The sequence below is a fragment of the Conger conger genome, chromosome 1 (assembly GCF_963514075.1).
Source record: "Conger conger chromosome 1, fConCon1.1, whole genome shotgun sequence".
In the NCBI taxonomy this organism is placed as follows: Eukaryota; Metazoa; Chordata; class Actinopteri; order Anguilliformes; family Congridae; genus Conger; species Conger conger.
The window spans coordinates 68883938-68899048 of NC_083760.1; the positions used below are offsets into that span (position 1 = coordinate 68883938).

At 40.1% G+C, this 15111-nt stretch overlaps 2 protein-coding genes across 4 annotated transcripts in view; both read right to left on the minus strand.

Annotated features, from left to right (window-relative positions):
- ahr1a (aryl hydrocarbon receptor 1a) overlaps positions 1-1179 on the minus strand; it is a 31106-nt gene extending 29927 nt beyond the window's left edge. For 2 of the 3 annotated variants that reach the window (XR_009708736.1, XM_061241474.1), the window contains exon 1: positions 649-1179. Coding sequence is in view for 1 of the 3 variants with exons in the window: in XM_061241474.1 (XP_061097458.1) it covers positions 649-704 (56 nt within the window). In the remaining 2 variants the exon portion in view is untranslated. The remainder of the gene's footprint in view (positions 1-648) is intronic. The other variant, XM_061241482.1, reaches the window with a different exon arrangement.
- A 3821-nt stretch (positions 1180-5000) lies between these two features.
- Positions 5001-13589, minus strand: cpvl (carboxypeptidase vitellogenic like). The gene is made up of 13 exons (XM_061247879.1): positions 13490-13589; positions 12715-12900; positions 12400-12518; positions 11630-11744; positions 11442-11500; positions 10991-11070; positions 10825-10891; positions 10462-10584; positions 9519-9650; positions 9096-9194; positions 8424-8597; positions 7581-7763; positions 5001-6417 (listed from the first exon to the last, which is right to left on the minus strand). Exons 2-13 carry the CDS (start codon positions 12893-12895, stop codon positions 6298-6300), a joined length of 1452 nt encoding a protein of 483 aa, XP_061103863.1. The 5' UTR covers positions 12896-12900; positions 13490-13589; the 3' UTR covers positions 5001-6297.
- Between the last annotated feature and the right edge of the window lie 1522 nt (positions 13590-15111).

Below are 15111 nucleotides of genomic sequence, written 5' to 3' on the forward strand. Positions count from 1 at the left end.
CCACTCTAGCATCATTTGGGTAAATCATTCACTGTTGAAATGAGCATGCTAGGACTGCAAACAGGCCTAATCTTTCAATACCATTTATGATCCCTATAAAGACTTTTCGTCTAATGCTTGCATCTCTACTGTAAATGCCATCGTAACCAAGATATCACTTAGGCCTACATATTACTAGTCTAATACCCCCCCTACGTAATGTATCGGTGATCACCACGATAAACACAGGATATTTGTTGAGTTTAGGAATGCAGGTTATTCCTATTCAGTATTTCTTTTAAATGCAATGAATATATAACACGTTATAGAACGCGGTCAAGAGTCGTTGACAACCCAGCTGTCACTTGCTACTCGCATAACAATGATCACTCAGCTAACAGTGTAGCCTACAATAATGCATCCAAGCAAAACTGCGTGAAAACACGAGAATTTTGATGTTTTGACGTGCAAAAAGCGCACGGGATTTCACCAAAGTCAACAAAGTAAACAAAGTAAAGCAGATACACATGCAACTTTCCGCATTCGCGTCTGTGCAAGCTAACCAGTCCATCTTCTACTGTACTTGACTGTGACTCGATGAAGCTGCGTTACTTCTGCGTTACATGTAGGCTACTTGGACAATGACCTCAAACCCCGCCTGATACTTACCTTTTCTGAATCGGTTTTCTCCGTTTACGAGTTGCATACATGATGTTTGTGTTCATCAACTTAGTAGAAAATGGAAAATCCTCTTTCAGATTGATTCGGCGTAAATCGAAGGTGTTAAACCAAAATGTGAGTTAAACCACTTCTGGTAAGCAAACAAACGCAACAGAATGAGTCTAATCCGAATAGCTGTTGTTTTCTTGTCAAAGCAGTCTTGCGTTTCAACAAATTTCAGGAAACGACAGGCTTAAACAAGCATACCTTTTATATTGTTCGCTTGCACGATTCGTATTATTAAACTTTGCATCAGCCTTGTCGACGTAGCTTTAATAAATATTAAGTAATCAAACTGACAAAGAATCAAATATAACAACGTAGCAAGTTAGCAATGCGTATCACCAACCGCCATAAATCTAGGCCTGCAATACGGAATTATTTACTATGCACGTTTATGCATGATTTCTTCTGTCAACACTACGCTGCTTGGTAACTACATAAGACAGCTACATCAGATCTCCGCTACACTCCCTTCGGTCGTCTTCCCACTTTTCCACCGCACCCGCTGTTGGTTTGCCATCTAGATACCACTCACGCCCAAACCGCGCGTTATTTCCATCCTGACGTTTACGCGAGCATTTGACGTAGCTCAAGCTGTTTTTTGTATCAGGGAAACTCCACCATTTTGGTAGGGTCAGACCCTTTTATGTAGGTACAGAAAACTGAAAATCATCCAGTTTCGGTTTTTTAGGGGATGGTGGTTTGGTAATGTAAATACTGTTACTCAGATACTTTAGAGAGTACTGTATACCGTATTTGTTCCTGCCCTTTATTTGTTTGTTTGTTTGTTTGTTTTTACTTGTACCCCAATGATGTGTCATTTATTCTGTTAAGATGTTTGATTTAGAACAAGTAAGTCAAAAAAATTAATTGGTTGTTTGTTTTTACTTGTACCCCAATTATGTGTCATTTATTCTGTTAAGATGTTTGATTTAGAACAAGTAAGTCAAAAAATAAATTGAAAGTAATTTGAAAGCCAAGGAAATAGTACACTTAAAATTGTTAGCATTAAAAAAATGTAGCTTGAGAGTGACTTATTATTGTATCATATTATATTTCTCTATTCATGAAAGAACAGAATTGCATAATTTGAAAATTCAATCAGGGATATAGTAGTGTTTGACCTAGTTGCTGTAGTTCTGTTCAGTTCAAAGAGCAGTTACCACAATGAACAGGTATACTGCCTGGAGAAGAAAAAAGAGACTCTGAGAAAATACCTTGGCTATAAGTGTATTCCATTTCTTTGTGTTTATCAGAATCTTGTTTTAGGAAAGAATCTTTATTCCTTATCTATCTACTCAGAATTTACTGCATAACTAGGATTTTTTTATTTTGTGGTTTATCTGTGAATAAACCATGGGTTGTTTTAGGGACACTTTAATAGTCGATAGGAGGTATTGGAGGGACATGGACATGGATTAGGTCATTATGCTGGAGCAAAATAGTATGAAACATGAATAATTAATAGTTATTTCTAGATTTTTGATACTGCAGTCTGAAATATTAGAGATTATACTGGGGACATAATTTGACTATAATTTAAATTTGGGATCACCACATTAGGTCGACCTGTACACCAGCTTGTTAAAGAAAATATTTATAATTTATATATAAACGTCTCTAGTGTTTGCAGAGAATGGAGCAAAAAACAAAAAACATCCAGTGAGCCGCAGTTCTGTGGGCAGAAACATGTTGTTAATGAGCGAGGTCAGAGGATAAGGCCCAGACAAAGTTGACAGGAAGGTGACAGTAACACAAATAACCACGCATTACAACATTACTACTTTTAAGCCTGGCATCAACGTGAATTGTTTTTACATCTCTCTGGGAATCATGGATGAGTGCTACAGGATGTACTGGATGTGTAAATCAGCAGACTTTAACACCCACCAACACGAAGGCCAGTCCAGGGCAACCCAGAAGGTATTACATTACATTACATTATGTGGCATTTAGCAGACGCTCTTATCCAGAGCGACGTACAACAAAGTGCAAATCAATCACAAAAACAAGTGCAAAAGTAGACCTGAGAGGACAGTACAGTTCCGAGTCCTAGTGTAAACATACAGAAATTCAGAACCCTTGAAGAGTACAATCAACATTCAAACTAGCATACCACTGTTGGCAGCTAGAATACAACAACAGCCAATAAAAACAACAATACCTATACAAGTAACGATATCTATACATAAGTGCCATTACGGTCTAAGGCTAATCACAGTGATTGTGAGTTGGGGAGGGAAAGGTGTAGCCTGAAGAGATGGGTCTTCAGTCTGCGCTTGAAGGAGGTCAGAGACTCTGCCGTTCTGACATTCACCGGGAGGTCATTCCACCACCGTGGGACCAGGACAGACAGCAGTGGTGAGCGTGAAGTGCAGGTGTGGCGAGGGGGAGGCGCCAGACGGCACGATGTGGCAGAACGGAGGGGTCTTGTTGGTGTATAGGTCTTGGTAGTTTCACAGTGCATGTTTATTTGCCATGAAAGTATAACACACGAATGTGACATGTAGCCACATGACATGCTCAAATATGAATATGACGTTATTGAGTTACAGAGCAAGAAAGTACATTGCAGAGTTCAAATCTCACGGGGCATTAAGAGACTGGTCATCTATATTGTTTGGCAACCCATTCATTACTTTATCATTGATTCAGTCCAGCTCTGAAGTGGCCTACTTGCTTAATGTAATATGGAGTATGATGCGGCTAAGTAATATTCCTGCCCTCAGCAATGCATTGACCTCTTTTCTGCTATCTTCTACAAGCAGTATTTTTTGATGAGTGATTCTGATTAATTCATACAAATTGGGAAAATGTGGTATTTTATCACCTTGCATTATAATTTGTATTGGCTTTGAGTTCGTTTTGAGTATTTTGTGTAACTGTCTGTGAAATTTTGTGTTTTATTATTGTGACATTATTTTAAATTATGTCATGCAGTAGCATATTTTGCATCAAAAAAAAATGTTCTTGCAAAATAAAAATTGAGAGATAAAAATTACTTAAATGCAAATTTTAACACTTCATAATCAAGAAAAAGAAATTAAATTAAATTACATATTTGTATACACTATAAAGAGGTATGAGAACAGTACATGGTCCAAGTGTTCTGACTGGGGCTTAGACCCCCAGTCCTCACAAACAACACAAGCACACATCCAATTAGCCTGGGTCACCTCAATAGCTACAGACTAATTAAATCCAGTCAGACTCGAACATGGTATAATTTGAGAGAAATTTCTCATTACACAACATTGCTGAAGTTCAAAGCAGTTGACATGGATGTTTATAGCCACAACTATTAGCCGTAAACATTGGAGAACACTCATTGTACATGTAATGACATAGAACAAATCCAGTAGTGCAAGACATCAGTGATGAACAATTGGTAACAGTTTGTCATGAAAACAAATTCAAAATGGAGGTTTGAAACATGTTTTTGAAAGGTTTCCTGCAACACCCTCTGCTGGCTTAAAATAGGAACTCACTTGCCATGTTTACTGTAAGGCAGATTCAGCATCGTAAAATTATATAATGTACAGGAAGCAGCCCAATTGATATTTGTTGACCAATTTAAGTTTCTCCATTGTTAATATCCGTTGTGAATGTATGTGCCATTTCTATATCACATTCATCTATTCTGTAACTACTGATTCTGGATCATTGCATTAAGTTTACCTTTATATTGCTATTAGAGCAACACCAACATTTTACATTGGCCATAACTATGCTGTAACTGCTATCACATTATATGTTAAAGCTGTAGAAAGTTTAGTCAGTCTCTAATTTATACATGCACTCAGAAAATGTTTTTAAATTAATTTCAGAAATATTCCACCAGATGGCAGAATTAGCCAATTGACATTCATGATCTACTTCATTTAAATTATGGTATCAAGGTGCAGTTTTGCAGGGAGTGATTACCCTGTCTAGCTTTACTTTCATACCTACATTGAGTACAGTTAATATATACGCACACATTCTCAGTTATCAATAATTAATTTACTGTAATAGGCACTACATTATACAGAGGATTACAAGCATTTAAATGGTAACTTGTATACCTTTACATTTTGTATAGTGCTTGCACACACAGCCACAGTATGGTGTTAACTTTCCCCATCATCAAGGGCACATTGGAAGGCTGGTTCTGAAGCATCTCACTTCACTAATGACTGGAACATTCTTTAACCCTGAGGGTATCAGGTCCAGTTTCCACACTGAGGGCTTCAGGGCATTCACATTGGAGAAGGTGCAGTTACAAAATAGGACATATTTTAAAAAGATAAACCAGAAACCACAATTTGTACACAATTTATTTCAATCAAAATAGCAATCATAAGGCAATTAAAATCATTTAAAAATATATCCTGATTATGTACAAGAATGAATACAGCACAGAAAGAACACCTGCAGCCATGCTGACAGGTAGAGCAGATAATTCTTTCAATTCCAAAATCACCAGGGCTTGACATTAACTATAGCCAACTGAACACAGGCAACTGGAGAATGTGACTGCATGCACTTGTTTGTACATAACATTGTATTTGAACAGAAACTAACTACCGTGTTCACCTTCAGTATAACCTCCAATACAGATAATAAATATTTAATTACTCGCCTATAGCTGAGGGAAGCTGGCTACACCTGATGCCATTGAGCATTATGTGAATACAATGAGGTTCTCTTCATTACATAACATCAATGTTGAAGCTCTGCTGATGCTTTATTATTATATATATTTTTAATTGCACCTAATTTTGAAATTGCAATGACAAAACACCAGTATTGGCAGTGTGGAAATAAGTACAGCTGTGTAGCAGGCTTGCCAGAATAATTTCTGAATTGCAGGGGCCAAAATACATTCTTGTCAGCAATTATGGGACATAAATTACAGACTGGGAAACGAACCACTGCAAACACATACTATCAATAAACGGCGCATTGAAAAAGTGAAGGTCTTATGTAATATTATAGCATATAACAGTTAACAGAGGGGGAATACTAGCCTGCCAGCCCAGGATCAGGATGACAATTCATCATATCGAGGAGGAGAACAGCAGTGGCAGGGAAATCCTCCACGTCCATTCACAGCCTGCATACAAGCCTTTCTTTGTTCAGTTAGCCTAATGCAGAGTTTACAGGATAGGACTGTAACGCTGCTGAAGATGAACAATGTTAAAGTTCAATGTTAATGTTTAGCCTGTACAGCACTAAACTCGATCACATGCACACGCTTGTATAGTATGCAGCACCGTGTTCTGATTTAGATTTAGATTTATTATCAAATATACTACCAACTTGCAAGAGCGAGACGGTGAAGTGGATGGCCCAGTGAGATGAGTTCAGTGTGAACCCAGTGCTCATGGGAGATGAAGTACCATAGAGAATAACCTCAAATTGAATTAATTGTTTCAGACGGCTTTTGTAAACTACAATAAGGTTTCTTTTGATAGAAATTGCTACCGAAAGGTCACCCCTCAAAATGACTAGGAAGAGTGACTGAGTTACACGCCACTGCCGAATTCTAACCAAATCTGGCGAGTGGCAGGTGTTAATGTCAAGCCCTGCTTATTATCATAAACCTTCATTTCTTCAAAGTCCTTCTGGAATGCTTCTTCCCCATCCCTTTGTAGAGAGAAATCTATCGATCATATCAAAGGATCTCTCGGGCTGGTCATACGGCAAAATGTGCCCCCCTCCTCGAACGACCACCTGTATGACGAGAGAGGAAAAGTATAGTCAGTTAAACTGCCTGTATTGAAACACACAGCACATAGCCAATAAGGCACATCATTCTGTAAGATTTTGCATACAAATGCTGTTTGTGCACTTATTCTACTGATATTAGTACAAGGGAGGCATCAAATCCAGGATCTGGCTCCCATGTGATGATGACTACATCCGCTAAAGCTTTCAACAGTCAACACACACAAATATACATATCAGAGGCCCAGGGGGGGGGTTGTGGCATATTTGTGTGCATAATTGCAACCGACTGTCACCAACAATTGCTGACATTTAATAACGTGCTGTTAGTGATACCATTTTAAGCTCTAGGCAAATCAAAAAGTGCTAGGCATATGATCTCAGGAAAAAAAAATACCCAGACATTACTTTTAGACATTTTCATTCTCGCTGTAATTATTTATTTGCAGCTGAACAAATATCTTGCCTGCTGGATCTTGCTTGTTGAACAGTAGAGTGCTTTAGGCTATGGGGAATTATTTGGTGACAAAATGGTGAAAAATTATGGAACAATTCTACACAAAATAATTTCTGTGGTTATTACTACAAAGTAGGACAAACATTTATGTGAAACGAAAAAAAAGGAATTCACTTCAAGGAGGAAAGTAATGAATGTGGGATTTGGGTTAGGCTAATCTTTAGTGCTGCTTTCAGTATTCAGCCAAACCACAAAAATGTACTGTAGTACATTCACTCTGACTAGATGGACAAAACAGACCTGTATCACAGAGACAGGATCCTGAAAGAGACTTGCTATGGAACCTGGACAGCAAAAGCTGGAGTCCAAGCTGGTGGAAGCTGAAGCTAAAGATTGTTTTATGTCTGCCTCAATTGATGCAGTAATAAAAGTTGGTGTGTTATTTGTTACTTCTGTGTTACTATAGTTTAGTTCTATAGTTTTAACCACAGACATACACATAGCTACACACCTAATCACAGAACCAGACTGCTCCCAGCCTTGGGAAGAGCCCAATCTATAACACACTCATCTCAGTCTCATCAACAGTCTGTAAAAACCAGCCTCCATCCAGCAATCATTCAACTTTATCAGTGGAAAGTGTGTGGGATAGGGTGACATTAGAAATGGTCAATGTGTAATGGGGGAAAAAAAAAACTATTTGGCTTCTGACCTGGAAGAATTCCCCCACTTGACGGACATATCCTGCGACCTCTGTGTCACTGGGCTGGATCTTCCAGTAGAAGCGCTGGGCCTGTTTGTACTCGTCTGCTCCGGACCATGGCACCGTGGGCAGGAAGCGCTCGGTCAGCGGGGCGGCCACGATCACATCCAGCTGCCCACTGTAGATCAGCACCTGAGAGACAAGACAGTGGCCATGAAGAGGCACGAAGGTCAGGTCAATGAGGACGTTAACCCAATGGGCTAAATGCACCACCCTGAACTTGTGAGTAAATCGCTCATTGATGATTTCACTGAACAGTATATGGTGTCAAAAAACCTTAGGAAAATCACAACTTATGTTGCCGAATGTTGTACATTTTGTATCAAATTTCAGTTTTCAGACTTCCAGAGAAGAGACCATTTTGGCTGAATGGACAGCTTCCTCATGAACATGTATAAACTGCCTGCACAGTGACAGACTAATTTGCATCCAATTAGTCTAAAATCTTCCACTTCAAAGTGCTATAGGCCCAGTAGTCTAACTTAATACATTTTTTACCTAGCCCAGATAGCATTGACTTTTGTATTACTTAAACAAAGAAGCACTGAATCTTTAAAATCCAAATAATAATGGCTAATTATTTCACCACAGATTAAACCCACATCTAAAGCTGCCACAGACTGCTGAGAACACTTCTACAGACCAGAGATCATTTCAGGCCACCAGAGGAGCCGGAGCCTGGAGCTCACACTGGGCCCACTGGTGCTGTGACACAGCAGCCCTCTACCCGAAAAGTCACCGGAGCCCAAGGCTGGGTCAGCCAGTGCAGTCCTCCCTGTGGAGCTCCCTCACCCTATAGTTGTCCATGAGAACGCCCAGCCAGGGTTTGATGGACTTCATGACGTCCTGCACCAAGAATTTCTCCACCTGGGAACCGTCGTTGAAGGTGAGGTTTCCAACATGGATGGAGCTCCTCACAGCCGGGAGGTTCACAAACTTGCCAAAGTACTCCTGATCTGCAGGCTCCTGTGGGCGGGGGGTTATATTACACATAGAGAGAGTCAAACCAGTCAGGGTCAACAAAATGGCCAGCCAAAACAGTCCAGCTCTGGCTTCTCCCTCTTGGATCTGTGATTATGTATTTATGTGGAAGTGCGTATGCGTTTGTTGTTCATGCATTTCCATTCTATTTTTAATGTTGAGCTCACAGAGTTAAATTCCATGCACTGGTTGCCATGGCAATAAAGTATTTAATCTTGAAGGAGGATTTGGTGTGTTACATCACAAATGAAATTGATTGTTTTTACAACTTAATGACAAAGTGTTAATAATGGTAAAGGAAGGCATCATGCATTATTACACAGTAAATAATGTACAGTACAGGATTTAAAACCTGTCGTGCGAAGACTGATTACTTCACGTTAGCTGCTTCACCACACATTAATAGATAAATATCCTTTAGAAAAAAAAAAACATTTAGAGAACTCCAAAGCCATAATCCTCTCTCTGAGGAACATAGTGTACCTGACACTGCAAGTAGTTGTAATAGTTTGTGCATCCGGTGGCATTCTGGAAGAATGAAGGATATGGGCTCACGTCACCATTCAGCAAGCTGTCAAAAACCTGTGAGGAACAAATGAAAACCACTCAAATGAGTACAGGGTAAAATCACCTGCACACTAACTCCTGAAAACAAGCCGCAAACGGTGCTGTATAATCACAGAGAAAGTTCCTGAAAACGGCACTCATACACGGATGGTGGATAACGGACTTCAATAACCCAGTATGTCCTGTATCTGGAAGTACTCCGTTTCTAATGGCTCAAGTAATAATAATCATAACATTTTGTCTGGATTACAATAGCACAGTATAATAGGACTTCACCATTATTTCGTCCCTACGGTACAACTTTCTCACTGTGTGAACAGCGCCCCCTGTGGTACTCACTTCAAAAGCCTCCACCCACTTCTGCTGCTGGATGAGCTGCACCCCGACATCGGTCTGCTGCCGGACATACTGCTTCTGCAGCTCGTCCACCAGGCCAGTCTGGTACAGGAACTCTGCATACCCCCCCAGCATCTGAGACACACAGAGCACAGCTGAGTTAGGGGTGAGGGGTTATCTCAGAAAGACAGGGAGCGAGAGATAAGGAACATGCAATCACAGACTACAGAGCCACACTGTTATTTCACTGTTAATTCTGTTATAAACCTGGTAGTCAGGTTGAGAATGCTAGATTTGCAAACACTCAGAACACTAGAATCACCAAAAAGAAAGCTAGCTGATATCCTTGTTTTTCAGCAACAATCCTGACCTTACTTGCGCCAAATAATCAATAAAGTTATGTGGCATACAGCACCTCTTTTTTCAACATACAGACCACAAGACTGAAAACTGATGCATGCCTGCTCCAGGGTACAGTGTAAATCTTGGGAAGAATAAGTTACAAGAACTTTACATTACAATACAATCACTTAGCAGACACTCTTTTCTGGAGTGGTGTACACATACACGAGTGGACAACATCAGTGGAACTCTCAGGATCCAATTAAATATGATTTATGGATTTCAGTTGCAAGACCCCTGAAATTGAATGGTATTTATTATATCCAACAAACATTAGCCCCTTACAAGAAAGAGACAAAACAGGTTTTTAAAACACAAGATGGTCATCATGGACAGCACTTTACAGGGGAAAATTGTTAATGTCAAAATCCCAATAGACATACTTATACACCAGTCAGAAGGCTCAATCGCTTCTAAAATAAATCTTCAATTGACCGTTTTGCTGATCCACAAAATTCATGCATCCAGCATAAATCAGCATTAAATCTTTACAAGACCAATCAGAACACATCCCCAACAAGAGAGGAGTGCCAGGAGTACGCACCAGCTCAGGATCACACAGCCCATCACCGATGGCGATACCTTTGAAATTGATCTTCACCTTGGCAGAGGGGTTGTTTTTGTGGATGTAATAACCAATTGCTGGAACATACTTTCCTGCATAAGACTGAAATAAAAACAGTATATCATTATTACTAATACAATAACAGCTATATGAAGCTACATTCATTAGTGGCTTTTGTAAAAAGGCACCAATCCAATTCAATCTAGAGAGTTTGAAAAGCCACTAATCTAATCCAAACTAATCTAATCCAACCTAATCTTGAGAGTTGTGGCGATTGCGTTTTATCCATGGAATTTGCTCATATTACAGTAGGTAGGAATACAGAGAAAAGCACAGTCCTACCTCCCCAGTGGCATAGAAACCGTTGTGCTGGAACTCACTGAAGATCTGGAAGAACTGAGTCAGTGCGCTGAAGAGAAGCAGCAGAAGAGAATATTATTTTAAACCCCAAATCACACTGTGGGAACTAATGCTGAATGGGAGCAGGAGGAGCCCTCCCACAGTTTACCTGTAGAGGTCTCGGCCCACATCATCCTGGTTACGGGCAAAGCCTCGGTCATCATCTGTAAAACTGAATCCTGTCCCCACCTGAGAAGGAAAGTACAGTCTACCTTCAGCACACAAAACACACCACAGAATATGGCCTATGAAATACTGAAGCAGAATGAGGGAAACTGCGTGCATATGAATATATCGAAAGCTCAGACATTTTTCAGAAAGTAATACTGGCCATGTTATGTGTAGGTTTGCTCAAGGCTAGCTTGGCGACCTCTGGTGGCCGTTCAGTCCAAATATGTGCATTGGAACTACTGTATGGCATACAGTACTCAGCCTATAGGGAACTTTGCAAATGCCAAGGAGAGAAAGGAGACAGTATTGAGCCATTCAGGGATCTAGGAATGAATCATGAGGGTTATGCCACTTTTGACTGGCATTCAGTCGGAGACAGGGACACATACCGGGTTGTCGATGTAAAGAACCGAGTATCGGGATGTCCAGGGGTAACTCCTGAACCCCGCTGTAAACAGAAAACATAACGTACCGTCAGACACCATTCACAGGAACGAGCGGATCACTGACACTGACTGCCTCACTCCAGAGAACGGAGTCTGAGCATCTGTCCATCAGTAACAAATCTCACACCTACCGGTTAGGTTCTGATACACCACATAAGGACCGTGTTCCACAAAAAGGCCAAACATGGAGGTGCCTCCTGGACCTCCCTGAAGCCAGAGGAGCACAGGTGCAGCCTCAGGCCTCTCCTAAAGGAGATTTACACATGAACATACTGTGAACTCACAACACATACCTGAGCACAATTAATTATAGCATTTAATCCAATGACATGCCTTTAAGTAGCAAAATCTTATCTATGGTTAGCTAGAATTCTCCCGAAAATATTTTTAATGTAAACAAAGCCAGACAATACAGCATGTGTGAATACGCAACACTGTCCATTTGTAATTTCAAGCAGTCATCTGTGGTGAAATCATTCCTTGTGAACTCACCTTTGCACATCATGGCATTCAAGAATCGTTATTGCTGTCACGTGTCGGCTAAAGAAAGAAACTCAGTCCAACTCAGCCGTTTCATAACTTTACTGAAATTGATCATAATTGGAGTCCACCAGAGATAACTCCCACTCAGGATACTCATCAGTTGCATCTAATAAAACTGGATGGAGTCACTCCAAATGTACGTGGTGTGTGTGAGAGAAATACAATTATATGTCACATACTAATGGCATCATTTTTAAACAGTCAAACTTATACAACAATTTGACCCTGGCCTGTACAGCCATCTGGATGTAAGTATTTTCATACACTGAGTACTTGGTCCCTATCATTCATAATAGATACACCTGCATCACACCACATGGAAACATTACATCTCTTGTTCACAAACTTGAAGTGTTACCTGTGCTGGAAAGAACCAGAAAAAGAGATTGCTGTTATAGGTCTTGTTAACGGTGAGGTAACCAGAGTAGCTCTTCACATTGGCTCCAGGAAGGGGCCCCACCAAACTGAGTCTTCTGGCTGGGACACAAGAGGCTAGATGTCAAACCCTCTCAAAACAGACACAGGGTAGCCTACGATACACTGTAGTGTAATATGATCCCAGTTTAAGAGAAGTAACTAAAGATTACTTTTTCCAGTAGTCCCTTTCAGTCCTTTTTGCCACAGAGATTGAAACGATTTAAACATCCTTTAACTACAGTATGCACACACTCACCCTCCTGTATGTCCCCTTGCTCCAGATAAGGCGTGAGAAAGAGGGGCTTGCCGGGATCCGGTCCTTCTGGTGAGGTCATCCGGAGAGACTTGCGGCAGAAGAAACTTGAACATCCTCTCGATAGCACCGGCTCGGAAGCGATCCACAACGTTAGAAGGAGACTGAGGGTTTCCTTCAGCATTTTGACTAGTGTGAAATAAAGTTAAAGGTTAAGATGTCATAGTGTAGGCATACATGACATTGGATAGGTAGCTTTAAGCAATGACAGATATACTGTAACGCGAGAGGTCTTGTTTCGTAATTTCGCTTCGCTTTCGACAACTGGCGCGTAGCTGGGGTTGTCTGCCCTTTTTTGTTAGAGAATACAATTTCGGCAATAACCGAATCACTCTATTGAAGTAGTTGGCATCGCTAATATGCCCTGAAAGTCTCGCCATTGGCAGAGATGATTTGGTATAGCCTAACTAGCCTAAGATTTGAACTAGCTATTAACATATTTAAGTGATATACACTGTTTGTGGTTGAAAAGCATTAACACAAGAGTTGCACATTAGTGCTCCTGCATTATCGTCTCAAAGAAAAGTGACAAGCCAAAATATATACCCACTAGCTTGCATGATTAGACGGCTGATATAGCCGACTAGCTACCAGATAGCCTACCATCTCTCGGCTGCGTAATTGTTTTGCGAGAACCAATGGATTTGCTGATTTGTAAAATGAAACGTATCATCCATACAACAACTATAAAGCTGATTTACTGACAAAATATGTATACCTCTTAGTCGCGTAGTTTTCCTGACAGCAGTATTTTTCGGTCACAAGCAGGAACACGTCAATGTGCTTGCGACTTCGAATATGTGGTCATATGATCACAGCGAATATCACGTGATTCTGTCATTTTGCCCTGACGTATAAACCCCGTGGTGTGTTTTCGCACATCACTGAAACTGAGATCAGTGCAGTGTGATCTTTCATAATTTTGGGTAAGAAAGCTCTATATTCCTTTAGTACAGTGTACTGACTGTACTGCCTGGGTCAGTTTCAGTATGCACCAAATGGTCACATTCATTGGCCTATTAGGATTGATTAATTCAATCTTGGTTAGAGGAGCGATATTCTTAGTCAGTGAATGCACAGATCATATCCCTTATGGAAGTACATTGAACTATAATTGAAATAAAATACACGATCAATATAGTGCACATATTACGCTATATTTATACCTATAGGCTACACATTATTGCAGCTTTAAGTTATTTTAGGCTAATACTAGCCTATAGCCTATTTCTTAACTACTGCCGTGAAATATTTTTATGGTTGGCTTATGGCTCAAACCAATCCCATAATTCAATATACCGTAACCCTTACATCCTGCCCTGGGTCCAAGAGACCTACATGCATTTTTCTTGTAACTTTATCAAAGTTGCATGTGTCAGTATTATTTAATTTTATGACAACTGAATTATGGCAACTGAAACTTTTAATATATATAATGCATCATTATATTTTTGCATATCCTTTGCATGCCATGACTACCTGATGCCTGTCACCTATTAACATCATCAGTGTCTGGGTATCTTATTTGCAGGCTTTCCAACAAGCGATACTAAAACTCTTTGCATTTGAATGGATCTCTATGGGAATTGAGGGGTGGGACTAGATTCAGCTGTAAATTATGCTGATACAGTATGGAACACATGTGTTGGCTTTAAGTTATCTAGGATCCAAGGTATTAAATGATCCCCAAACCACTGTGCTGCTGCCAGATATGCAGTATATATACAAAAATGTTTCTCCTGACACATTTTCCTGTTGAACTCAATGGAAAATATATTCAAGAGAAACCATTCATTTAGTATCTATTGCATATCTGGCAGCAGCATGGTGGTTTGGGGCTCATTTGATACCTTGGACCCTTGATGACTTAAAGCAATTTAGCCAACAAAATTTAGGGTTCCCAGTGGATCCTAGTGCAGATACAGAGATTATTGCTGGCTAGTGGTACAATTATATGCACCTATAGGGTGTTGCCCCAGTGACAAACATTTTGTACCTTTTCAGGCACTTTTCATAGATTTATTTCTGAGAGTGTAGAGGAAAGAGGTTGAGAGAAAAGTGAAAGGGAAAAGGATATAGGATGGTGGTCAGAGTGCTTGTCAATGTGTTCCATACTGTAGCAGCATATTTTACAGCTGAATCTAGTCCCACCCCCCAGTTCCCATGGAGATCCATTCAAATGCAAAAAGTTTTAGTATCACTTATCGGACAACCTGATAATAAGATGTCCAGATTATTTTGATAGGTCACAGACATCAGGAAGTCATGTCATGCAAATTATATGCAAATAAAACATGACTACTTTCATTTACATAATATTGCTGTTTCCCAAACATTGTG

Excerpts from the sequence above, each read along its gene's own strand:
- cpvl (XM_061247879.1), bottom strand. The coding sequence starts at position 12,895 with ATGCTGAAGGAAACCCTCAGTCTCCTTCTAACGTTGTGGATCGCTTCC. Across the intron at positions 10,585-10,824 it reads GTTTCTATGCCACTGGGGAG|TCTTATGCAGGAAAGTATGT; the intron begins GTAGGACTGTGC and ends TTTTTATTTCAG. Across the intron at positions 9,195-9,518 it reads AGTGGGTGGAGGCTTTTGAA|GTTTTTGACAGCTTGCTGAA; the intron begins GTGAGTACCACA and ends TGTTCCTCACAG.